The sequence below is a fragment of the Bos javanicus genome, chromosome 25 (assembly GCF_032452875.1).
Source record: "Bos javanicus breed banteng chromosome 25, ARS-OSU_banteng_1.0, whole genome shotgun sequence".
Taxonomy (NCBI): Eukaryota; Metazoa; Chordata; class Mammalia; order Artiodactyla; family Bovidae; genus Bos; species Bos javanicus.
Window position 1 is genome coordinate 41,024,515 of NC_083892.1, and position 26,346 is coordinate 41,050,860.

At 57.4% G+C, this 26,346-nt stretch overlaps 1 protein-coding gene across 8 annotated transcripts in view; it reads left to right on the forward strand.

Moving 5' to 3' along the window:
- Positions 1–26,346, forward strand: part of SNX8 (sorting nexin 8) — a 38,804-nt gene extending 12,458 nt beyond the window's left edge. For 3 of the 8 annotated variants that reach the window (XM_061402363.1, XM_061402364.1, XM_061402362.1), the window contains 11 exons: positions 12,985–13,112; positions 14,205–14,395; positions 17,365–17,482; positions 18,455–18,576; positions 19,709–19,789; positions 20,596–20,756; positions 21,365–21,497; positions 23,350–23,418; positions 24,177–24,326; positions 24,556–24,705; positions 26,183–26,346. In XM_061402363.1, the coding sequence (XP_061258347.1) occupies positions 14,255–14,395; positions 17,365–17,482; positions 18,455–18,576; positions 19,709–19,789; positions 20,596–20,756; positions 21,365–21,497; positions 23,350–23,418; positions 24,177–24,326; positions 24,556–24,705; positions 26,183–26,293 (1,236 nt within the window). In that variant the 5' untranslated portion in view covers positions 12,985–13,112; positions 14,205–14,254 and the 3' untranslated portion in view covers positions 26,294–26,346. The other 5 variants (XM_061402358.1, XM_061402357.1, XM_061402361.1 and 2 more) reach the window with 5 other exon arrangements.

The window sequence follows — 26,346 nt, forward strand, 5'->3', positions numbered from 1 at the left end:
GAGTGACTGAGTGTGCACACACAAAAAGCACTTAAACCTTTGCAGGAAGGTGGAAAACATCCTTTTCTTGTGGTGTGGGTTGGTTATCCACAAGGCCAGTGCAGCTTTATAGAATCAGGGTTTTTGTCTTACATTCTTTGGGAAGATAAACAGATATAGCCGCAAGTTGGCAGAGAGCATGGAGGAGGGCAGATAGGCCAGGGTGGGGATGTCGCTGCTCAGGGCTCTGTGTGGCGGCGCGCTGACGGCCGTCCTGTGAGAACAACTCTTCCTCTTGCTGCAGCTCACCGAGGCGGGGTTCCTGCCGCCAGGGAGGCCCGAGTGCACTGTGGGGGCGGGGGGTCCTCCCGCCTGGGAGACACGGCAGGCCTTGACTGCTCCACGTGGCCTTCTTGCTCCTGGGAGTTCGATTCCTGCTTTGCGTTGACAGATGCTTACTGGGCACTTACTCTCTGCTGGACACTGTTCTTAATCGCTGGGCTACTAATTGGGAGCAAAGTAAACAAAAAGGCCTGCTCTCGTGGGGTTTCTGTTCTCGCCGTGGAGGTGGGCAGTATTTGGTGGACGAGGCAAGGTGCAGGTGGGAGCTCTGGCTGGGGGGCGGTTGGGGTGCAGCTTGCTGTCACTGAGGAGGCGTCACTGAGAGCGACTCGGGACCGAGTTTCCAAGGAGATGGTTTTGGGTGGTGGGTTTCTGGGGAAGGGGACCCTGGCCAAAGAGGTGGCAGGCAGGGGCGCCCAGGCCAGCAGGTGTGAGCTGTGTTCCCGGCGGCGCTGGGAGCCAGTGTGGCTGGAGAGAGGGGTCAGGGGGCAGGAGCCTTTCCCGGCTGAGAAAGACGAACGTTCGGGCAGGCGGTGCTGGAGTTGGGGAAGCTTGCGTTAAGAGCTGTTCTGCTGATGTGTTGTCATTCTGATCCTCACTTAGGAAGCTTTAGTTTGTTTTTCTTTTTTTTCTAAAACTCGTTTTATTGATTGATTTATGGCTGTGCTGAGTCTGCGTTGCTGTGCGGACTTTTCTCTATTAGCGGTGAGCAGGGGCTATTTGCATGGTGGCGCTCGGGTTTCTCGTGGTGGTGGCTCCTCCAGTTGGAGAGCTTGCGCTCTCGGGCCCACGGGCGCGGTAGTTGGGGCCCCCGGGCTTAGTTGTTCTATAGCACGTGAGATGCTCCCAGACCAGGGATCAAACCCGTGTCCCCTGCACAGGCAGGCGGGTTCTTAACCCCTGAGCCACCAGGAAAGCCCTTTTTCTTTTATCTCTTCCATGCTGCTAGGAAACACACACAGATGACTCAGATGACTGTGGTGGCTCTCCGAGAGGGGTGTCTGAAGAGGTGTGTTAGCGATGTGGTGTGGCTCATGTGGGCGGATAAAAGCCATTCGGGGAAGTGTCTGTTAGCAGGAAAAAAATGTAGAATTCTGTAGGAACTGATTGTAACGGAGAGAATAAAAAACAGAGCAAAGTACTTTGTGCACGGCAATGTTCTTCATGCTGCTTTTAACAGCAGAAAGCAGTTAGCGGAGCACAGCTAAGTGCCTTTGAGTTCTGTCCCTGAGTCATTATGCCCTGTCTGCAGGTAACAGTCTTAATAACTTCACAGAGTACAGAACATAAAAGAGGAGAAACCAAGATAAAATGGCAGATGGACTGCGGACGGTAAGAGTCAGGGGCCTTCTGGAACGGTGGGTGAAACCAGACAGGAAGTAGTGAGGCGGCTGGAGCCCCCGGTGCGGCTGGGAGTGTCCATTGGCTCAGCCACTTGGAGACCTGGGGTTATTGGCTGGGCTACGCACACAAAGCCCCAGGATGCAGTAATTTCACTCTTGGGAATGGGCGCAGCAGAAGCACACACGTGTGTACCGACACGAGGGCGCTAGCCTGTCCTTGGCAGCGGCGTGTGACACTGTCCAGGCGCCCGTGGGCACAGCGTGAGCGGTGTGCTCTGGCTGACCCACAGCAAGAGGGGGGGCCGTCCGCGGAGGGCCGCACCCAGCGTGTGGAGTGGGAAGAGTCAGCAGCAGAGGGACTCGCCCTGTGTGCTGTGCACCCTGCAGAGCTGGCCCGAGGCTTTAGCGTTCTCTCCCAGGAGAGGAGCCGTGTGAGGGGTGTCTGTCCGGGTGCTGCTGCGCTGCTGTGCAAGCTGCCTGCGCTGAACGGGTGTGAGACGTGCTCTTTCCTGTCAGCACACCCTGTTTCAGTCTAAAAAAGTTTTCACAGCCATTGGGAAAAGAAACCAATTGTGTGTTTATTCTGCGTAATGAAGTACAGGATGTACAGATACTTTCCGGACACTTACGTAGAGAAAGCGCACAGACCTCGCGGAAGTCGTGCCTGTCAACTCTGGGATGGCGGTGACTTTGGAATAGGAGACAGGGCTGGGAGGATGGTGTGCGTCTGGAACACTTTAAATTTTTTTTCAGCAAAGAATATGGCACAGTGTCCTCTTGAGTGAAATTTCGGTGGGTACATGGGTTCTGATGTTTTCTGTATTTTCATGTTTATTTGAAGTATTTCTTCACAACAAAAATGTGTGTGCTTAAAAGTTACATGACCATTCCCCTGATGGCTCAAGGGGTAAAGAATTTGTGTGTAATGTACGCAGGAGACAGCTGAGACATGGTTTGATACCTGGGCAGGGAAGATCCCCTGGAGGAGGGCGTGGCAGCCCGCTGCAGGGTTCTTGCCTGGAGAATCCCATGGACAGAGGAGCCTGGAGGGCTGCAGCCCATGTGGTCGCAGAGTCGGACACAGCTGAGCACGCATGGTGTGACGACGGGGCGCCACGGAGTGAGCCTGTTCACGGTGATTACACTCGTGGCTAGGGGTTAGGAGGGCTTTTGCTTTTACAGAAAAGCTGAAAGAGGAGTGTGGTCACGGACACTTGGAAACGTGCTTGAAGGTGGTGTCGCATCACAGCTCTGCACGCGTGGACAAGCACGCACAGTGTGCGGGTGCTCACGGATCGCTGGGCTGGAGGGTTTGCTTTATGTTGATATATCGTGAGGCCACGTAAAATAAGGTACTGGGTGAAAGGTGAACCTTGAACTTGATGAAGTGGAGGCCACGCACAGTGTGTCGGAGCGCCTGAGTTATGGGTGGTGAAGAGCCGAGTGCTGACATCACTGTTTGAGGCGAGCTGACCACAGGTGGGGCGGGGCGGGGGCTCTGTTTCCTGGCATCGGGGGAGGGGGCATTCCTGACGTTCCCTGGCCACAGAGCTGCTGAATTCTCATTTCTGAGGCTGTGGCCATGATAAGGATGAGGAAACTTCTGCTTCCATTTCCTGAGAACAGTTTGTTAGTTTCAGAACAACAGAATAGCTCGGAGTTCCCAAAGGTTGAAGCCGTTTCATGAGTCCGAGGCGGAATATTCAGGTTGAACACGGAAGGTGTCTGCTGACCCCGTCTCATGCTATTTTGGTGGAAGCATTGTCGTCTGGAATGTCCTTCATTCGGTTCCTGGTGACTCGCTGAGGCGAGGTGAGCCTCTGCGTTTTTCAGATGAGGGGTCTGGACAGGCCCCGTGTCTGCGGTTCTCCCACTGTGGCCCTGTGACCAGCAGTACCCGCTGGGAAATCGTTAGAAATTCAGATTCCTAGGCCCCAGCCGAGAGTCCTGGGGGGCGGGCAGCAATCCTAGTGTTTTCGCGTGTGAAATATGCACAACGACAGCTTTGGCCATTTCCAGGTGCGCCTTCCGTGGTGGTAGGCACGCTCGTTCCGCCGTGTCAGTGAGGGTGCCGCCCGAGTCTAGAGGCCCATCCTGCACAGCTGGCACTGCCCGCCGAGCGCTCGCTCCCCAGCCCCTGATCACACCCCCCACGTTTACTTTCTTCCTCTGTGACTTCGTTCTGGGAACCTCAGGAGGGTGGAATCACACACCACTTGTGTTTGTGTCTGGCTTGTCTCACCAAGTGTGACGTCCTCAAGGCGCCTCTGTGATGTCGCGGGTTCAGTACTTGGTTCCTTTTTAAGGCCGAGCACTGTTCCATTCGGAGAAGGCAGTGGCACCCCACTCCAGTACTCTTGCCTGGAAGATCCCATGGGCGGAGGAGCCTGGTAGGCTGCAGTCCATGGGGTTGCACAGAGTTGGACCCGACTGAAGTGACTTAGCAGCAGCTGTTCCATTGTGTGGACGGACTGCACTTGGCTGACCCATCATCCGTCAGTGGACAGTTGGGTGCTAGGTCTCTTCAGTCGTGTCTGACTCTTTGCTGCTCTATGGACTGTAGCCCACCAGGCTTCTTGTCTGTGGGATTCTCCAGGCAAGAATACTGGAGTGGGCTGACCATTGCCTCATCCAGGGGATCTTCCTGACCCAGGGATCGAGCCCAAGGCTCCTGTGGCTCCTGCATTGCAGGCGGGTTCTTTACCACTGGGCCACCCGGGAAGCCTGGACGCTTGGCAGTTCCACCTTTGGCTGCCGTGATCCTGGCTGTGCGACTGCGGCTTCTAGTTCCTGCTTTCAGTTCTTCTGGGTACAGACCCAGACGTGGAACTGCTGGACTCTCGGGTGGCTCTGGCTTTCTGAGGACCTGCTGTGCTGTTCTCTGTTGCTGCTGCACCGCGTCACGCATCCCACCAGCCAGTGCCTCCACGCCCTCGCCCCGGTTTTTGCTTCTTTCGACAATAGCTATCTCAACCATTCATTCTGCACCTGAGCGCGGCCGAGCCCGAGGGTAACCCTGATGCTCACTCTGGAGGCTTCTGCTGTCACTGAGCCGTGTCCCGCTGGACCGCAGCCCAGGAGGGCAGAGGAGGTGGAACCCCGAACCTGGAGTCCATCAGAAGACACGTCCCCCTGCCGCTCTGCAGAGCCGGTGGGGTCTTTCTGCCACTGGCTGCCTTTGGGTCTCTGTGACCCCCCAGTGGCTTGAAAGCCACAGTACAGTGAGGGCCTCTCTGCCCGTGGGGAGACCCCCAGGGAGGTGGGGCTGAGCGGGCTTAGGCAGTTCTCGGGTGCTCAGAGCCGCCCCCCGGAGCCAGCGTGAAGGGTGCGGGGCAGCAGGCTGGCTGCCCCCCACCCCCACCCCGTGAGAGGCCCTCCCGCTGGTGCCCCTTGTCCTCAGTGTTTGCTGAGGTCTGCCAGGTAAAGCAGAGGCACGTGTGGCACAGACCTCTCTGGTCTTCCAGAGCCTCGTGTGGGAGTCAGGGCCCGGGCTCTGAGCTGCTCACAGGCCCTCGGGGCTGGCCTCTCGGGGTGCCTCCCAGCGGCAGGGTTACTGCCTGAAGATTCCAGCAGAAGTGTGTTTGGAGGATTGTTGGTCCAGGCGTGTGTCTGGAGTTCCCTTGCTCTGATTTGTGGCTAAATGACCTGGAGCTTGCTGGGCTTCCCGGGTGGCGCAGTGGTGAAGAGTCTGCCTATAGTGCGGGAGATGCGGGTTCGATCCGTGGGTCAGGAAGAACCTCTGGAGGAGGGCGTGGCAACACACTCCAGCATTCCTGCCTGGAGAATCCCATGGACAGAGGAGGCTGGTGGGCTGCTGGCGAGCGGAGGTCTGTAGGGTCGCAGAGTCAGACGCGACGAGCAGGAGTGTCGTCAGACCTGGGGCGTCCCAGGAGCGCGGGTCTGGATGGAGTCGGGTCCTCCCAGATGGCGGTCTCTCGGCGTGCTGCGGGAGGGTGCGCCACGCAGGTGGCTGGCCTGGGAGTGACCCAGCCCCCGTCAGTGTCACCCCGGGGCCAGCAGAGCAAGATGTCCAGTGTGGAGACGGAAGCCGCCCGCTGTCCCGACGCAGGGCCAGGGAGCAGCTCTCAGACCTGCAGGGCAAGTGCCTCGGGCTGACACCTGCCCGCTCGGTTGCCCTTATGAGAACGGAGAGAGACAGCGCGGCTCAGACAAGGCTCCCAGAGGCATTCTGGACCCGCCACGCCTGCCCAGAGCGCAGGGGCTCCACTCCAGGAGTTCCTAGTCTGCTGAGTGCAGCGTAGTGCGCGCTCCCACACAGCCGGCGTCAGGCCCGGGCTCCAGGCTGGTGGCTTTTCAAGGTCAGGGCTTCTGCCGCCAGGGGACCCCATGAGGAGCAGTTCTGTGTGGAAGGGTTGGAGTGGGGAGGGCGGGGGACGCTTTTGGAAGGGCCCTTTGGGATGCTGCGGTCCCCAGGGCTCCGATGGTGATGCAGGACCCGGTGTGGGCATCTTTGCCGCCTTTTACTGACTGTAAACAGAAAGCTCAGAGGTGCTCACTTGCCAGCCACACACTGGGGACTGGAGGCTGGAATTCAGCCGCTGTCCGTCTGGACAGCCAGGCTTTGTCCACCGCCGTGTGGCACGGGCCTGAATGGCCCGTCTCGTCTGAGCTGTTTCATCTGTGTGGGAGCTGGGTTGGCAGATGGTGCCTCTTCCAGACTTCGGTCTCGTTGTTCAGTCGCTAAGTCACGTCTGACTCTTTGTGACCCGCATGGACTGCAGCACGCCAGACTTCTCTGTTCTTCACTGTCTCGGGGAGTTTGCTCAAGCTCTCGTCCTTCCAGCCATCTCAGCTGGTCTTACGGGGCTGCTTAAACTGGCTGTGGAGGCTCCATTTGAGAAGAGTCCTGCTGGTGAGCTTAGCACTGGCCCCCGGGGGAAACCGGAGTCCTCCCTGCCCTTTGCCGTGGTTTCAGCTGTGGTCGTCGGGTGACAGCAGCCTGTTGGAAGTGATACCTTTCTCTTTTTTGTTCTTAAATGTTTTTTCTTAGAAAATATGTCTGTCCTTGTTCAGTAAATTGATGTTTGGAATCGTGGCTTTCTTATGATTCAGACTTAAGGAAGGGGTTGTTCTCAAGGTGGTTGAGAGTAATGTCTTTGATTTAAAATGTGTCTTTTGAGTTGTGTTTTAAATCCTCTAGCGATCAAAGTTTGGGTTCTTCAGAAGCATGTCATCATTTGGCAGTCATTACTGAGCTTACCTTCTGTCTTGGGACATTGTCTTATTTTAATCATCAGGAAAATCATGCAGTTTTCTGTATTAAGCGTGTGTTTTTATCATAGAAAAGTTTGAATAGAGACCTCCTGGTGCTCTTTCAATGATCTTTCCCCCCATTAATTTAATTTTCTCCTTTTGTTATGGCTTTCTTTTATATTAGTTTTTTTTTTTTTTCCCCGTGTTCCATTTACCTTCCCACATTGTTCCGGGTATTATACTTTTGGGGGGTTATTTTCTTGGTGATGCCCGTGGGAGTTACAGCTTCTGTGTTTTTTAATTGCCTTGGATGAATACTGTTTGATTTCAGTAACGTATAAACCCTTCTCCCCTTTCTGTGCTGTCATCACATACGAATTGTTGCTTTTGTTCAGTCTCTAAGTCCTGTCTGACTCTCTGCAGCCCCATGGACTGCAGCACGCCAGGCTCTTCTGTCCTCCATTAATCCCAGAGTTTGCTCAGATTCATGTCCGTTGAGTTGGTGATGCCATCCAACCGTCTCACCCTCTGCCTCCCCCTCCTCCTTGTGCCTTCAGCTTTTCCCAGCATCAGGGGGTCTTTTCTGTCTTACAGATCACATCTGTATAAGTCGTTCCCCATCAAAACACACTTACAGTTGTGACTTTCATACAGTTGTCTTTGGAATCAGCCAGGAAAAAGAATTGCAAATAAGGAAGTAGGAGTGCTGTCTGCTCTACTTACTGACACGGTTACTGTTTGCCTCACTGGTTCTGGGCCTTCGTTTCCTGTGAGGAATCTTCCCGGTTTCAGGCACTGGGAATGTCTCACTGTGTCCTTTGTTTTTTGCGGGAAAGAAAGGCAATGCCAAAGAATGTTCAAACTACCGCACAATTGCACTCATCTCACACGCTACTAAAGTAATGCTCAAAATTCTCCAAGCCAGGCTTCAGCAATACGTGAACCGTGAACTTCCTGATGTTCAAGCTGATTTTAGAAAAGGCAGAGGAACCAGAGATCAAATTGCCAACATCTGCTGGATCATGGAAAAAGCAAGAGAGTTCCAGAAAAACATCTATTTCTGCTTTATTGACTATGCCAAAGCCTTTGACTGTGTGGATCACAATAAACTGTGGAAAATTCTGAAAGAGATGGGAATACCAGACCACCTGACCTGCTTCTTGAGAAACCTATATGCAGGTCAGGAAGCAACAGTTAGAACTGGACATGGAACAACAGACTGGTTCCAAATAGGAAAAGGAGTTCGTCAAGGCTGTATATTGTCACCCTGCTTATTTAACTTATATGCAAAGTACATCATGAGAAACGCTGGACTGGAAGAAGCACAAGCTGGAATCAAGATTGCCGGGAGAAATATCAATAACCTCAGGAATGCAGATGACACCACCCTTATGGCAGAAAGTGAAGAGGAACTCAAAAGCCTCTTGATGAAAGTGAAAGTGGAGAGTGAACAAGTTGGCTTAAAGCTCAACATTCAGAAAACGAAGATCATGGCATCCGGTCCCATCACTTCATGGGAAATAGATGGGGAAACAGTGGAAACAGGGTCAGACTTTATTTTTTGGAGCTCCAAAATCACTGCAGATGGTGACTGCAGCCATGAAATTAAAAGACACTTACTCCTTGGAAGGAAAGTTATGACCAACCTAGATAGCGTATTCAAAAGCAGAGACATTCCTTTGCCAACAAAGGTCCGTCTAGTCAAGGCTATGGTTTTTCCTGTGGTTGTGTATGGATGTGAGAGTTGGACTGTGAAGAAGGCTGAGCGCCGAAGAATTGATGCTTTTGAACTGTGGTGTTGGAGAAGACTCTTGAGAGTCCCTTGGACTGCAAGGAGATCCAATCAGTCCATTCCGAAGGAGATCAGCCCTGGGATTTCTTTGGAGGGAATGATGCTGAAGCTGAAACTCCAGTACTTTGGCCACCTCATGCGAAGAGTTGACTCATTGGAAAAGACTCTGATGCTGGGAGGGATTGGGGGCAGGAGGAGAAGGGGACGACAGAGGATGAGATGGCTGGATGGCATCACTGACTCGATGGACATGAGTCTGAGTGAACTCCGGGAGTTGGTGATGGACAGGGAGGCCTGGCATGCTGCATTCATGGGGTCGCAAAGAGTCGGACACGACTAAGTGACTGAACTGAACTGTGCTGGGTGTGGAATTCTTGGCACTTAGACTCTGCTCTCCCACCTGCTTTTGTCCTGTATGATTTCTGGTGAGGCGTCAGCTGCTAATCTTAAAAAGAATCCCTCGTATTTGGCAAGTCACATCTAAGTGTGAATCCCTTTGAATTTATTCAAGTTGGAATTTTTTGAGTTCTTGGATATTTAAATCAAATTGAGCCATTATTTATTCAAGCATCTTTTCTAAACCTTCCTCCTTTTGAGATTCTTGTTACGATTATGTTGGTATGCTTGGTGTTATCCCTTGGGTCTCTGAGGAGCTAATAATTTTTCTACATCCTTTTCTCTTTCTGTCCATCAGACTGGAGAAAATTGCAATTGACATGTCTTTCCAATTGCTGATTCTGCCTTCTTTCCACTCAGATCTGCTGTTGAGCTCCTAGTGAATTTTTTATTTCAGTTATTGAACTTTTCAGCTGCAGAGTTTTTATCTGTTTCTCTTCTATGATATCTGATTTTTAGCATTCTTGTTAGTGCGATGTTGTTCTCATGCTTTTCCTTAGTCCTTTGAACGTATCTAAACTAGCTGGTGGAAGGCCTTCAGGAGCTCCAGCCTCTGCACGTGTCCCGGAGCAGCTTCTGCCGACGCTGCGTCCCGCCGCCTCTCCCCGCGTTCGGCCCCACTTTCCTGTTTCTCTGCGTGTCTGAGAAGCTGTTGTTGAAACCTTACGCTGTAAATAGCGCAGCGTCTCTGGACACTGGTTCTCCTCCTGAGGTGTGGTTGCTGTTTGTTTGATAGCTTTTCTGAGCTCATTCTGTAGCAGTTCTGGTGGGAGTTTCCTGGGGTTGCCGTAAGAAAGGGCCATGAACCGGGTGGCCTGAGACAGCGGGACTGTCCGGTCTCACGGCTCTGGAGGCTGGAAGTTGGAGGTGAGGGTGTTGGCGGGGTCTTCTCCGAACCCCGTTGGGGAGGATCATTCTCTGCCCGTCTGGCTCCCGGGGTGGCCGGCCCGCTGGGGTCCCTGGGACTGCAGCTGCCCTGCCTGTGTCGCCACGTGGCTCCTGGCCGTGTGACCGTGCCTTCGTGTAGCCTCTCCCTCTTACAGGAGCTCCGGTCACACTGGGAGAAGGCCCGGGCTGCTCCACTGTGACCTCATTGTGACTTCACTCATTATTGCGTCAGCAGATGTGCTCCGGATTGTCACAAGCCTTTAGTCACTTTCCAGTGTTCTGAGGAAGCAGATTCTGACGACTTTTACCTTCGTCCTCATTGCTTTTGTAGAGGAGAGGGTTTTTGGAGAGCCCGACTCTGCCTTTCTTGCCGATGTCACCTACATTTTATGGGCTCCCCTGGTGGCTCAGATGGTAAAGAACCTGCCTGCAGTGCAGGAGACCTGGGTCCGATTCCTGGGTCAGGAAGATCCCCTGGAGGAGGGAAGGGCTTCCCACTCCCGTATTCTTGCCTGGAGAATCCCACGGACAGAGGAGCTGGTGGGCCACAGTCCATGGGGTCACAGAGGAGTCGGACACGACTGAGAGGCGCGCGCACACGTTCTGCCTTTCTTGCTGACGTCACCCGCCTCCTATACGTAAAGAGCTTGTAGGGCTACTGTTTACTCCCCAGCGGTTTGCTCCTTTAAAGCGTGCAACACAGTGGTCCTTCGTGTGTGTCCCGCCGAGCCGCCGTCAGCACGGTGGGTTTCAGGGCGTTTCCTCAGCCCGGCCCTACAAGAGCAGCACGCGGCTGCTGTGTCTGCAGGTCTGCCTCCTTTGGTGTTTCATGTAGATGGCGTCATCTCACGCGTGGTCTTTTGTGACTGGCTTCTTTTCACTCGCTGTCTGTCCTGTGTTCACGTCTCATCCGTGTTGCAGCGTGAATCCTCTAACGGCAGGATAATACTCCTGTGTGCGTGTGGTGCGCTCAGCCGCCTGGTCGTGTCCGACTCTTTGCGGCCCTGTTATGCTCTGTAGCCCGCCAGGCTTCTCTGTGCGTGTGGATTCTCCAGGCAAGAGTACCGGGGTGGGTTGTTATTTCCTCCTCCTCCGTTGAGTGCATGCGCCACTTCGACTTTCCCATTCAGGTGATGGACATTGGGATTCTTCCTCTTTGGCTCCTATGAACAGTGCCGCTGTGGACACTTGTCTACAGGCCTTCGGGTGGACACACATTTTTGTTTACCCTGAGTGTGTACCTAGGGGTGGGGTTGCAGGGTCACGTAGTAACTCTGTTTCTAACATTCTGAGGAACTGCCAGCCGATTTTAAAGGCAGCTGCACCATTTACAGACCTAAAGCATGTCAGAGTCAGGCACGACTGAGGCGACTTGGCAGCAGCAGCAGCAGCATGCGTGAGGGGTTTCCACATGCTCACCAACAGTCAGTGTAATCTTTTTAAATTGGAGGTGACATGGGGCATCATCTTACTGTAATGGTTCATGATGCTGAGCCTCTTTTCATGCACTTCCTGGCCATTTGTACATCTTTGGAGAAATGTCTATGCAGACCCTTTGCCAGTTTTTAAATTGGGTTATTTGTGCTTTAACTAAGGTGTAAGAGTTGTTGTTTTGCGTATTCCACATCCAAGGCCTTTATCAGATGTATTATTTGCAGCTATTTTCTTGGATAAAAAGATTCTTCCCATCACCTCTTTAGCTTTATATTTTATTGTTTTCCCGCACATTCTGTGCTCTAGTTGAAGACTTTGCTTTGTTTCAAGGTACTGGTTTTCCCTCCTGGAAACACAGTCAGTATCAGTAAAGAGTCACTCAGCATACGTTCCTTGAGCCCCTGTTGTGTTCCAGACCCCCCGACCCCCTTATGCCCAGATGGCCCTGAGGACAGACCGAGGGAATCCCCGGTCTCCTGGGTCTGCGTCCTGGCTGTGCCTTGGTTCCCAGGGCACTTTTGGGGTGATCGCGACCTGACCCCATCCCCTGGAGGTTGGGTGTTCATGGGTTGTGCCTGGCGGTGGCGGACACTCACAGCTGTTTGCTGTGTGGACGAGTTAATGAGCTCAGGGGCCCTGCCTTGTTCCTCACTGTGTTCCCTCGGGCTGGTGCTTAAGAAATGCTTGTCGGCTCCTTGAGGATTCTTGTGGTCCCCAAGGAGACCTGTAAACACAGTTTTAAGGCCATCAGAGTGCTTTTCCTTGCAGAGGGGCTGGGCTCCTGAGATGACTTGGGAGAACGGGTGCCTTCTACAGCTGTGGTCTCCACGTGCTTCTAACCGTTCCGGCACTGGGGATTCATTGTTGGGGACAGCCCCCCGTATACACACTTCATGTACACGCACTCACGTATACACAGTCATGTGTGCATGTGCACATGCTTACTCATACACACACGTATACACACAAGCATACACACACACTCCTGTGTTCACATGTGCACATACATGCAGGGACGCACACATAGCCACACATGCAGTGCACTTTTACTCACACACACACTTTACACACAAGTGCACACACTCCTGTATTCACGTGTGTGTATCCATGCACTCATGCACACAGTCGTACATGCACGCGCACACATGTACGTGTGTACTTACAAACGCACACCCCTTGTATTCACACGTATACACACATGCACTCTTGCACACAGCCATACACATATGTGCACGTGTTCATGTATGTTCAAACACCTGTATGCACACATACCCCCCTGCGTATGCACACACTCCTCGTATGCGTATGTGCACCACACGCACTCACGTACACCACTCATGCACATATACCCACTCGTGTACATACACACACTCAGACACCCACATGCACTGCGTGTATTGCGCACGCTCACACATGCATCTGTACACGAGTGTTTTGCTAAGTCGTGTGTGTGTGCTGTCTGTTACACGCGTTATGCTGCCGCTGCTGTGTAGTCTCAGTCGTGTCTGGCTCTGCAATCCCATGGTCTGTAGCCCACCAGGCTCTGTCCACGGGATTCTCCAGGCAAGCATACTGGGCTGGGTATTCCTCCTCTAGGAGATCTTCCTGAGCCAGGGATCGAACCTGCGTCCCCTGCGTTGCAGGCAGATTGTTTACTCCTGAGCCACCAGGGAAGCCCCCATGTGCGTTACAGTGTAATACAAAGAGGAAGAGAGAAAACACACGTGAGTTGCCAACACTGCCTTCCTGTCCCAGGGGATTATTGCGGCCCTGGAATCGGCCCTTCGTGGAGCCCCCTGCCTTAGAGCACACGGTCTTGAGCCTTGGCGTGGAGTTCTGAGGCCCGTGGGGTTCCTGTGTACACATCAAGCCCTTGTTTTCTTTCTTAATGTTTAAGGTCAATTCAAGGCCGCCGTATTTTGAATCCTAAAATGCTGAATGATTTCACAGATGGAAATAAGCTATTCGTTAATTCTGTATGAGAATGTAAACCAGAGTCTTGCGCTGAACAAGCCAGTCCTATGGAGTGGTACAGCCACACTGCAGAAGATTGAGAAGACGGAGAAGCACAGTTTGCTCTGTTATTTACAGCAGTGTTTCTTGGAAAAAGACCTTCCCCCGAGGGAGACCTTAACCTTTACTCTTTTTTAACTGAAAAGAATGTTTTTCTCTCAAGTTCTAAACTCTTTGTACTAAAAACCAGACTGACCTTTTAACAGGGTTTCCTTGTTTGCTTGTTGGCAGCTTGTTAGACGTAAGGCCTCTGATTTGTCTTTGCCTGTCCTGTGAACGACACATGGGCGACTCCTCGTGTCTAAGGAAGGTGGAGTGTTAGGGCTCAGCGCTTCGGTTTGTATGAGCGGGAGCCCAACTCAACAGGCACCTGGCTCAAGCAGCCGTGCCGGTTTTTACACATCAGGGTGACTGGGCTGGCAAGAAGGCAGCGTGCACTGACTGTGGACGTGCCCGCTCTTGGAGAAGTAGGCCTGTTTCTTTTCTTTTAACCCTTTACTTGACCCCGGAGGAAAGGAAAAATCTTTTTTGCGTGTAACTTGGAAGCATGCCTTTTCCTCTGCCCAGGTGGAAACCAGACCTGCCCTGCCCTGGATGTGGGGGTGTACGTGCTGATTCACAGCCTGCAGCTTTATGAGGGGAGGACGGGCCCCGAGTGGACGCCCGGCCCGAACGAATGAGCCTGACCTGGGCCGGGACCGGGCTTGGCCGGGTGACGTGGCTGGAGTCCACGTGCTGAGCCAGCAGGTGGGGGTGGCGGGTGACCTCCGGGCTGAGCTGCGGTGCTCACCTTCTCTCTGTAGATTCGCCAGTGCCCCCGGTCAGCGAGCCCAGGGCCCCGGACGCCGGTCAGATGCAGGTGCCGCCGGGGAACCCGCTGCTGCTGTCGCTGACTCTGCAGGAGCTGCTGGCCAGGGATGCCGTGCAGGTGGAGCTCGTCCCCGAGAAGAAGGGCCTGTTCCTGAAGCACGTGGAATATGAGGTGTCCAGCCAGGTACCTGCGGGCCTGGGGGAGGGAGTGGGGGGAGGTGCAGGGAGGACCCCCAGCGCGTGCCCCTGCGTCCTGCTCTGGCTCGCTGCTCCCCCGCCCCAGGCGCCCGCCCGCCCTCACCATCCCCGGGCCCTGGGATCCTGCCTCTCAGGACGCTTAGCTGTCTCTGGAGCCCAGATGAGCTGGCCCTGGGCAGTCCTGCGGTGCTGGGCAGTCCCTGGGGAGAAAAGTGTGGACCCCGCGCTGCAGATCAAGTGCGCGGGCGGGACTGGAGTGAGGGGCTCATCCCTAGAGGGTGCTGCGTCCCCGTCAGTGGCGCCCCAAGGTCAGAGCGAGTCGGGTGCCAGGCACCTGGCCCCATGGCCGTGCACGGGCTGCCCACTGGCGCAAGCAGCGTTGGTCTTTCATCTTTTGCCTGTCCTCAGTTCAGTTAGACGTGTTTTGATAGGAGCTTTTATTCTTTATCCTGGGGATTAAGTCATTGGTGAACTAAGAGCACGTGTGTGTGTGTGTGTGTGTTTGTGTGTGTGTGTGTGGTGGGGGGAGCAGGGGGGATCTCGTAGGGTCAGAGTGGCCCCCTCAGCACTGAGAGCCAGCCGGGTTACAGACTCGGGTCGCAGCCCTGGAGGGCTCAGGCCGAGGGAGCGTCACGATCGTCGTCCAGGCAGAAAGGCACGTGTGCGTGTGGGAGCAAGTTCCCCGTGGCGGACGGCTGTTCCGTGGAAGTTAAGGATCGCAGCATTTTTGCCTCACTGTGTTTTGAAGCCACGACGAGGGGAGCCTGGAACTAAACTTTGCTCTGACACTGGTCAGCGCCGCTCGCTGCTGAGGGAGGCGGCTGAGGTCAGTGAGGGAAGGAGGCCCTCCCTTGTTTAGAGGGCAGTGTTGCTGGCGGGCACCACCGCCCCCTGGCATCTACGGCTGCAGTGGGGGTGGAGGCCTCGGTGCCTCCCCTGGGGCCGCGTCAGCCGTGGGCCGGGCTCCCGCGTGTGTGACATGCCGCCCTACTAGGACAGCGGCCTTGTCTTCGGCCTTGTTAAACGACCCGTCCCTTAAGTCAGTCGATGGCCTCGTAGTGAGCGTTTTCAGCAGGAGGCCAATCTGTCCCGGTTACCTCCTGAAATGTGGGCAAAGGCATGAGCCTGCTAAGGTTGGGACCTCGGGGCAGGAGGTGGGGGGACTCACCAGGCTGTGCCCGCTGCTTGCACACTTGCTGGAGTCAGAGTCAGTGCAGAGGTGGCATGGGGCGCAGCAGAGGCGGGACGGGGCCCAGCGGAGGCGGGACTGGGCCCAGCGGAGGCAGGCTTGCAGGCGCGTGGCTGTGCTGTGTATCTTACAGCCTATGGGCTGTCATTCTCGGTCAGTAAGTTGTGTCCAGCTCTTTGCGACCCCGTGGACTGTGGCACGCCAGGCTTCCTTGCCCTTCACTGCCTCCTGGAGGTCACTCAAACTCACGTCCATTGAGTCGGTGATGCCATGCAGCCATCTCATCCTCTGTTGCCCCCCTCTCCTCCCACCTTCAGTCTTTCCCAGCATCAAGGTCTTTTCTAGTCAGTTGGCTCTTCTCATCAGGTGAGCCAAGTATTGGAGCTTCAGCTTCAGCATCAGTTCTTCCGATGAATATTCAGGGTTGATTTCTTTTAGGATTAATGGATTTGATCTCCTTGCAGTTCAAGGGGACTCTCAAAGTCTTCTCCAGCAACACAGTTAAAAAAACATCAGTTCTTCAGTGTTCAGCCTTCATTATGGTCCAACTCTCACATCCATACATGACTGCTGGAAAAACCATAGCTTTGACTATACTGACTTTTGTTGGTAAAGTGATGTCTTTGCTTTTTAATATGCTGTCTACGTTGGTCATAGTTTTCCAAGGAGCAAGTGTCTTTAATTTCATGGCTGCAGTCACCATCTGCAGTGATTTTGGAGCCCAAGAAAATAAAATCCATCACCGCTTCACTTTTCCCCTTCTGTTAAGGGTTCCAAAAGTTAAATGTGTTTTTAGGTTCACAGCAGGACTGAGGGGGCAGGGAACAGATTGCCTGTGTTCCCCACCCCCAGTCAGCACCCCCGGCAGATGGAGCGTTGTTACAGCTGGTGAGCCTGCGTGGACGCATCCTTGTCGCCGCGTCCCCGGCCCCCCGAGAGTCACTCTCGCCGACGTGTGTCCTCAGGGTGTGGTCCGCTGCTGTTGCTTCTCTGCCCCGAAAGCCCCCCATGTCGCCCCTCCACGCTCCACCCGCCCCCCGCCCCGACCCCGGGCACCACTGGTCTCTCTCTGGCTCCACAGCTTTGTCTTCTCCCGAGCGTCCTCTTGTTGGCCTCACACGGCCTGTCACCGTCTCCGACTTCCTCCACTCTCGGTGATGGTAATCCGTGATTACAGGGATGTGTTGGGTGCCTGGGTCTCGTGTGAGCGCTTGCGTTTGGCCCCACAGGGTTACTCTGGTCGGGGTGCTTGTCCTGTGGGGCCGGCAGGATTTTCCCGGGCGGGCTCCTGGTGGACTCTGCTGGTGGTTTCGTCTGAGCCGCGAGCCCCCGTGTCTCGGTCTTGTACTCAGGGTTCGAGCTGCTTTCAGCAGTCGGTCTCCTTCAGGAGGCTGCTTGTGTCAGTGCTGCGGGAGAGCGCGTGCTGAAGCCAGGCCTTGAACACCGTCCTCACGTGACACCCACGCGTGGGAGATGCTGCCGTGGGCTTGAAAACTCCTGTAAAGAGGCTTGCATCTGACAGAAGATCCAGAGCAATAGGTTAATTAAGTGCACAGTTAGAGCTGTGCAGCGTTTAAAGGTTCTATCTCCGTCCATCAAGGACGTGTGGGATCCCCCCTTAGGAAAAGGCCTGATGAGAGAACATAGGGAATTTTATCATGCTGTTTCCCTGTGTCCTGTTTAGTGGCGGGAAGAGCAGGTCAGGGGAAGTGGTGAAGGTGGGGGTGTCTGACGAAAACTCTGAGCTCTGCGCCCTCTTCCCGCAGCGCTTCAAGTCCTGTGTGTACCGCCGCTACAACGACTTCGTGGTCTTCCACGAGACGCTGCTGCACAAGTTCCCGTACCGCATGGTGCCTGCCCTGCCGCCCAAGAGGATGCTGGGAGGTAACTGCTGGGTGTGCGGGGGCCTGGGGGTCGCGGGGCGTGCGGGGACCTTGAAGGCTGGGCCCTGTGCCAAGCCTTTGTGACCGTGTGGCCTTCGCAGGGCCATCCTGACCCAGGTTTCCTCCAGTGATTTAGAATTTGAATCCTTTGTTCGGCCATGCCGCATGGCATGTGGGATCTTAGCTCTCTGACCAGGGATCGAACTGGTGCCCTTGAAGTGGAAACTCGGGGTCTTAACCACTGGATCGCCAGCGAGTTCCCCCAAGTGATACTTAAAATATGGTTTTCATGGAGGAGGAAATGGCAACCCACTCCAGTATTCTTGCCTGGAAAGTTGCATGGACAGAGGAGCCTGGTGGGCTACAGTTCATGGGGTCACAGAGAGTCAGACGTGACTGAGCATGCGTGCACACAATATGTAATATATAATTTATACTGCTGTGTAAAGCAAAGATCTTTCTCAAAATATTATAACTTAAAAAAAAAGACATCGTTTCCATTTGTGGTCGGATTGAAACACCCTCAGTGCGTCATTGCACGCTTTCACTTTTTTCCCTCCCTCAAAGTGAAAACACTCAACGCTAGTGGGGGAGTTTGTGCTTGTGAGAGCAGGAAGTGACGTGGACGGGAGAACCAGGTTGAATGAGCGTGAGTTTAGCAGAACCCGCTCTCTCATAGAAACAGCGGAAAGGGGTCGCAGTGGCGTCTGCAAGCCCTGAGGTGAGGGGTCAGACGCTGCTGGCTGAGGCCGCTGGGCTCTGGTTCTCCTCACAGCTAACCTGGCCCAAGTGTGTGCCTGGGGGCAGGGCGTGGGGTCGGGGGTGCCCGCCTTCTCCCGCAGCCCGTGGTCTGTGGCCGGTGCCCCCGGCTGGAAGTGAGGCTGGGGGGCCGTCTGTGTGGGAGGCGCTGGGCCCTGAGCGCCAGCCTAGGGGGCTGTGCCCGGGCCCACGGTCACCAGTGTCCTTCCGCCAGCCGACAGGGAGTTCATCGAGGCCCGGAGGCGGGCGCTGAAGCGCTTCATCAACTTGGTGGCCCGGCACCCGCCCTTCTCTGAGGACACGATCCTCAAGCTGTTCCTGTCCTTCAGCGGCCCCGTGAGTACCCCGGGGGACCTGGGGTAACCTGGAGTGCCCTGGCTCTCGTTGTTATGTGGTTTCATTTCGTTCTCTCTGCTTACTCCCCTGGTTTGGCCCCGATGCGTTCTGTTTCCACGGGACAGCCACGAGCAGGGCTGTCTCCCCGGGTCGCGTGGGAGGTGTCGGGTCGCGCCTGTGGGCGGGCCGGGGTGGAGCTGTGGCTTCTCGGCAGGCCCGGGAGGTTTGAAGCTGCTCCGCGGGAGGGGGCTCCGCGGCTGGGGGTTGGCCGGCGGGCCAGCGGCCCCCAATGTGGATGTGTGCGCACTTAGGAAAAGCCAGGGTGGACTCTGTGCTGTCCGCAGAGCTTCGGCTGGACATGTGTCCCGGGCGGCGTGGGCTCTGCGAGCCCGTGACCCTGGGGAGGTGTCAGGGCGGCCGCGTCCCCCTCAAGCTGCCGTTGGCCGATCCGGTCCAGCAGGAAGCTGGGCCACAGCCCTGCTCCCAGTGGAGGAGGCGCTGCCTTGGCGGCCCCGCGTGCCAGGCCCAAGTCCTTCTCTGGCACTGGGGGTTCCCTGTGGACCCTCTCCTCATGGGCATGGGTGGAGGGGGCCCCAGGGGGACTTCCTGCGCTGGAGTGGACGGCACGGCCGCAGGCCCAGAGCCGTGGAGGTGGATTCCCCACGTGCCTGACCTTCTGTCTTAGCACACACTCCCCAGAGGCCAGAGGGGCCATTGACCCTAGAGATCCTGCGGCCTCCCCTCTGGGGTGCTTGTCCGTCGGCCCCTTTTGTGGGACCCGTTCCAGACATTCAGGGCATGCTTGCTGTGATCTCCTGCCCCTGAGTGGGGAGGGTGGGTCTTTTGAACCCTGGGGCTGGACCGGCTTCTGTGGAACAGGTATCTTGATTGCAGACGAGGAAAGTGCTGGGAGGTGGGAGCCATGTGGCTTAGGAGAGCCGGGGAGGTCAGGGGACCCCTCGCCCCTCCACAGACAGGGTGTCCTCCGGACCTCCCTGGCGCCGTGTGCCGCTTCGCTGAAGGAGAGCACTGGGGCAGACGCTCTGCTCTGTCTTCCAGTGACTCGGATGGTCTCCTGCCCACCTCTCTGTGGCCGGCTGAGGGTCAAGGGTTTCTCTCTCCCCACTTGCAGGACGTGCAGAACAAGTTGAAGGAATCTGCTCAGTGTCTGGGAGACGAGTTCATGAACTGCAGGCTGGCGGCTCGGGCCAAGGTACTCACCTGATTCTGATGCTCTTCCCCCAGCGCAGCAGCAGGGCTCACAGTTGGTTTTTCTCTGAGCGCCAGACTGTTCTGGGATGTGTCGCGTGTTTTCCTCACTTAACGCTTGTTCCAGTTGATCTGAAGCACAGCGGGTGCCAGGCCCATTTTACAGACGAGGAAATGGAGGCTGCTGCTGGCCAAGGTCCCGGTGTCTTGGCAGCTGAGCCTGTGTGTGACTCAGCCCCCTCTGACCACAGCGCCCGGCTGCAGGCACTCACAGCATGTCCCCAGGCATTCCGTGACTCAGGTGGACGTGCACTTGGTCGTCTGCTCTTTGGAAATAAGGGAACTGATGGTTGCACTGGTTTATTTTTAAGTTTAGTTCATCTGATTCTTTTCTCAAAAGGATGAAAGTAGCTATTTGGTAGCTTTTTCGGTGATTGTTTCTTAAGCTACTTCTGCAGACGTTATTCCCTGAACTCTTTGTTTTCCAAGTGCTGTGTAGTTAATGTTAGTTAGTGTTAATGGGTAGTTAATATTAAAGTGGGTGAGAAATCAGTCTTGGGGAACAAATGAGGGAACCCAGAGGCATGCCTGGTGCGTAGTCAGGAAGCGCACTCATGTCGGGCTTGAGGACTGTTCTGTGGACAGGAGGGGAGGTCCAGGTAGGTTCCTGGGCTGGCTGCTAGGTCACCTGGGTCTGGGGTCTGGGCTTGGTCGCCTGCTCGGTGGACGGAGCTGCTGCTTCTCCTGTCAGTCATCTCCTGGATGGCTGTCCCGTCTGGTGACGACCGTCCCTGCCTCCCGCCCCGTCAGGACTTCCTCCCGGCCGACATCCAGACCCAGTTCGCCATGAGCCGCGAGCTCATTCGAAACATCTACAACAGCTTTCACAAGCTCCGTGATCGGGCCGAGCGGATGGTGTCACGGGCCATCGACAACGCCGCAGACCTTCTCATATTCGGGAAGGAGCTGAGGCAGGTGACCCTGGTTGGCTCCGCGGGGTTGCTTTTGTGGGGAGGGGCCTTAGACTTAGGTGGCAGGCTTGGAGGAGCAAGCCCGTTTACTGTGATGACCCTCATTCTGACCCGTGCACCCCAAAGAAGGAAGGAAAGGGCTGCGGAGACGGGGCATCATACTCAGAAGAAAGGAAAAGGCTGGAGAGTGTGGGCAGAGTGTCGGGTCCTGAGCGTAGGCCCCCTCTCCTCTGCCCCACTCCGTTGTCCGGATCAGACCTGAGAAGAGGTTCGTCTGATCTGGGAGAGGCCGCCGGGGGCTGGTCATGCCCCCACTGCCCTGGAGGAGTGGCCTGGCCTCCAGCCAGTGCTGCCCCGCACCTCTCCCCAGAGCCCGCGAACCTCCAGCCTGGGTCTCACCTATGTGGTTCAGATCCCGCTGGGCAGAGGTCCCACCTTTTTCACAGATGCCCTGGGCGCCTGCTCTTTGAGCAGTGGGGGTCTTGGTTAGGAGATGCGCAGGGTGCCCCGGTGGGGGCATGGTGTTGGGAAGTGGGGTGTCGGGTTGGCTGCTCGCCCAGCTTCCGGGCCTGTGTGTCTCTTCCCCTGAGTGTTTCCTCTTCCCTCAGTGCTCTAGGGTCTGACACGACCCCACTCCCCTCCTGGGCCTCGCTGAACAGTAGCACATGGGGGTCCCTCAAACAGGCGCTGAAAGGCCTGTCCGTGGAGTTCGCGCTGCTGGCTGACAAGGCCGCACAGCAGGTGAGTGGATGTGCCCCCCGAGGCGCCTGTCCCCAGGGACATCCTGTGCCGTGGTGCACGGGGTGTGTCCTCCTGAGGGGGACATCAGGGCTCTGAGTCCCGTGTGAGGGCACCGTGGCTGTCCGGGTGGCTCTGCACGTCCCCATCTGTTCCGGGTGGCTCCTGAGAGAGGTTCACGCCCTCGAGGGCTGCTGTTCTGGGGACACACTGGGTCCTGGCCCCGGAGAGCTGGCTTTGCCGAGACTGTGAGGGGCTGCCCTGACCTTGAAGCTGTAACCTTGCACTTGCCAGGGCGCCCAGAGTGCACAGGCAGCTCCTGTGTTGCTGTCCTGGCAGGTGGCATTCGGCCACTTGGTAACTCATCAGAGAACCGGGCTCCCAGCACCCCAGAGGCCCTACCCAGGTCTCACCCTGGACGCCAGTTAACTTCAGGAAGCGCTTCTGTCCTGCGGGCAGTGTTTCTTGCATAACAGAACTCTGCAGAGAATCGTGTCGCTGGGGATTCATTTGCAGTCAGAGGGAAAAGAGAGGTGCATCTGGGTGCTCTTAGGCTGTAAAACTGTTACATGAGTTTCGGGGTGAGAGTGTGCTTCCTGGCTCTTGGGAAAATGGGCTTTAGGCCGCTGGTGGGTGGTTTAAATGCACTGAAACGCTGTCCGTGTGGAGGCCTTGCTGCCCGGCAGCAGCCCGAAGCTCCCTAGTAGTGAGTCAGCGATGGGCAGATCCGGGGCTTTTCCAGCTCCAGGTGGGCGCTCAGCAGCCCGCACGGCTCTGAGTGTTGGAGCCAGAATCTAACTGTGTTCCTGGTGTGGAAAGTCCTGGGTTTTCTTTCTCCGCGGTCGCCCTGCCCGTGGGTTCCCTTCAGAAGCTGAGTGCTGGGCGATGTCCGCGTCTCCTGGAGTTGGCGCTGGGCTGGCCCATCTCTGGGTGTGAGGGGGAACCGAGAACGTGGCGTCAGAGGGCTGGCTGGGTGTAGACGGGGCACGCTCCCGCGGCCTGCTCTGCGCCGGCCCGAGTCTCAGCAGGGACCTCACCCAGCACTGGTCCCCAGGTCTTCCTCTCCACGATAAGAAATGAGAGGGCTGGACCAGCTTCTACCCTCTACTGAGAGCTCAGTCAGTATGAACGAAGCTGGGGCCCAGGCCCTGGCCCACAGCCCCTCTCGGACAGGTTTCCGGGGGGCACACGGAGCAGGCGGGAGCACTGACCCCGACGTTGCCGGGGTCTCTGATCCAGAAGTGGATGCGGCTTCTGTCCTGAGGGGCGGGGCGTGTGGCCTCCGGTGGGGCGAGGTTTGTAGTTTGCCTCTGAGGCTCTCGGATCCCTCTCACATGCCGTCACGTCTGCAGGCATCCTGAGCGCTCCTCAGTGCCTTCGGTGGTTTCTGTGTTGGGGTAAAATTAACGTAGCTTTAACCGAACCCAAGTGGACAGGTGGCCCGTCAGGACCGTCACCTTCTGGGCCAGGGTTCCGTTTCCCGCTTGCTGTGCAAGTGGAGACCTTGGAGGGCTCGTTCTCGATTCCGTTTTCATATGTCCCGGTTTTATTCTCCCCAGACCAGCTGGGAGACCTGATAACTGTGTCCCAGCCAGACAGGTGAGACTCAAGGTGAGATTTCTTCCGCAGTGACAGCTTTTTTTAAAGGCACATGTGCTGGTGGTTTAGGGTCTTGCAAAGCATCGGGACCAGAGCCGGGACTTGGCAGTGAATGCTGTGTGTAGGAGCCACCTCCGCCACACACCCGGGAGGAGCCTCCCTTCTCCCGTGCCCCTGCCGGTCAGGAGCGCTGGGTGCCCGTGTGGCCAAGCTGTGTGCTCGGGCAGTGTTGGCCCACCTGACCCGTGTTTTCCAGGGCAAACAGGAGGAGAACGACGTGGTGGAGAAGCTGAACCTCTTCCTGGACTTGTTGCAGTCCTACAAAGTGAGTCTCGCGGCTCCTTGCTCGGGCACAGAGCCTTGAAAACATGCTGTGACCTTTCAGGGGCGTGGCTGGGGGGGATGGGACAAGAGCCTGAGGCCAGGGCTGTGGAGGGTGGACGGGCCTCCTGCAGGCTCCCTGGAGGGTGTGGCCCCGGCAGGCTAACCCGATGTGTGTGAGTGTGACTGTCGCCTCCGTAAACACGCGAGGGTCTGCCGCAGCGCAGAGGGATGCCAGCTCTTTTAGCCGGTGGAGGTTGCAGGAAGTCAGATCTCAGCTCGGGGCTGGGGCGGCTTGCTGACCTTCGGTGGCAGGGTAACTCCCTGTGAAGCCTTGGTGCTGAGCTCAGGGAGCTGCCCCGGCCCTGGTGGGGAAGGTTCTAGAAGGGAATCCTGGGGTGGCCGCTGAGTGGCCTCTGCAGCTGCAGCCTGTGATTCTGCGGCTCCTGTTCCCACAAGGCCTCTGACTAGGTTATCCTGGGGCCCCGGGGAGATGCCGGGGCGTCTTCCTTCGGGAGCCTGTCTGGTCTTGCTGCTGGAGGCACGCCGGCTCTCTGGGGAAGGTCAGTTCACGGTGTGTGGTCCGGAGCTGGCCAGGCACTCACGTGTCCCCGCGGGGCCCTGGTGGTGCTGATTTGCACCGTGAGCCCCTCGCCGCTCCAGCCGTTCCTCCTGCAACCACCGAGCGTGCAGAGCGGGGTGCGGGTTGGCTGTCCAAGAGGAGAGGCCCCCGCTGGAGCCCTGCCCGCCCCCCGCCCCCAGGACCTGTGCGAGCGGCACGAGAAGGGCGTGCTGCACAAGCACCAGCGGGCGCTGCACAAGTACAGCCTGATGAAGCGGCAGATGGTGAGCGCCGCCGTGCAGAGCCGCGAGCCCGAGTCCGTGGAGCAGCTGGAGTCCCGTATCGTGGAGGTGCGTCTCCAAGGCGTGGGGGTGGGCTGGCGGGGGCCGCTGCACCCTGCCGGCCGGGCCTGCCATCCTCCCCGCCGTCCCGTGGGGGCTCCGTGAGCTGCCGGGACCCTGGCGCCCGTGCACCAGTGACAGGGGCACTGTGACCCGGAGGCAGGGCTCGGGCCGGCCAGGATGGGGGCCCTCTCCCGGGCGTGCCGGGCCAGGCGCCAGGCGGCTCTCTGCTCTGCAGCAGGAGAACGTGATCCAGACCATGGAGCTCCGCAGTCACTTCTCGCTGTACTGCCTGCACCAGGAGACGCAGCTGGTGCACGTGTACCTGCCGCTCACCTCCCACATCCTCGGGGCCTTCGTCAACTCCCAGATCCAAGGGCACAAGGAGGTGGGTCCCCCACAGCCGCCCGTCCGGGCCGGTGGGCGCCCGCCTTCCTGAAGCGGCAGCCCAGCTGACCTTGACGAGTGACCTGGGCGGGCGGGCGGGCAGGGCACCGGGACTTGACACCGCTCTTGCCGGACTCTCCGGTCTCCTGGTAGCCGGGGAGACCCGTGAGGCTGTCCTCGAAGTTGCAGGGACGGGGCGCAGGGCTGGGCACGCGGGGCGCAGGGGAAGGGGTCCCTGGCCTCAGGAGGAGCTCCAGGGAAGGTCAGAGGCGGAGGGCACAGAAGCTGGGATGAGAGCAGAGGTGGAGTGTCGCTCTGAGGGGTGGGATGGGCTCCGCCAGCTTCCTGTGGAGGGTCTGCTGGGCCGGGGGGGGGGCGGGGCCGGGGGGGTGGGCGGCGCCGTGCCACGAGGGGACCCTGCAGCCTGAGGCAGCCTGGCTGCGCGGTCTGAAGCGGGTTCTTGGCTTTCTCAGCACCGCGGTGCTCACAGTGGTCGGAGGCCGAAGTCCCTTCCCACCCGTCCCGGTTGTCAGCTCTTGGCTCCAGACAGGCTCACAGCAGTGGTCCCCGTGTTCTGTGACCAGCGCGGAGCTTCCTTTGCCCGTTTCCCATAGTTCCCATAGAACTCCCTGGAGTTCTCTGAGGTGCCCAGGGCACCCTCAGGCACAGTTTGGGAACTGCATGTGCGGCTGAGGCAGCAGCAGGGCACTTGGGCGGGGGCAGAGCTGCACGGTGGTTAGACCTCACAGGCGGGTCACAGGCAGAAGGCGGGCATATCGCCTGACGTGGCTCTGCGTTTCTCCTCCGGGGGTGACTCGGTCCCCCGTCTGCAAACTTGGGGACTGGACTCATGGCACGTGCCACGTGCCCTGAGAGCAGGGCAGCCCCTGAGCCGCTCTGCCGCAGTGCCCATCTCAGAGCCCCCTCGCCCTGTTCTCGGCAGCCCCTGAGCCGCTCTCCTCAGTGCCCATCTCAGAGCCCCCTCGCCCTGTTCTCGGCAGCCCCTGAGCCGCTCTCCCCACCCGTCTCAGAGACCCCTCGCCCTGCTCTCGGCAGCCCCTGAGCCGCTCTGCCCCAGTGCCCATCTCAGAGCCCCCTCGCTGCACGGCTCCCCTCCTGCCCACGCCCACGGCCCTACCCCTGCAGGCCACCGCAGGGCCTGGGAGCCACGGCGCGGCTGCCCGGCTCTTGCTCTGTTTCTGCGTCCCTTTGGTGGACGTTGTTTCAGCCTCGCTGCAGAGCTGTTAGAGGGAGCGTCCCAGTGCTAAAGTTTCTTAGCGTGACTGCGGGGCGTCCTGTACGCGTCTGTTCATGTGCAGGGGTGGAGGAAGCAGCCCCCGCGGCCCCTGTGGGGCACTGCAGGCAGGGCTGGGAAGCCCACTGCCCACCCTCCGGCTGCTCTGGGGCCTCGGACACGGGTGCCTGTGCTGCGTGTCCCCGGCCACCCCCCCAGCTGGCCCGCCCCTCTCCTCCCGCAGATGAGCAAGGTGTGGAACGACCTGCAGCCCAAGCTGCGCTGCCTCTTCGTGGGACCGCACGGCGCCCCGGCCCCCCCGAGGCCCCCCCAGGACGGCCTGTCTGCTCACTAGTGCCCGGAGGGCTCAGAGACAGCTTGGCGCCCTCACTAAAGCCTCTTTCCGAA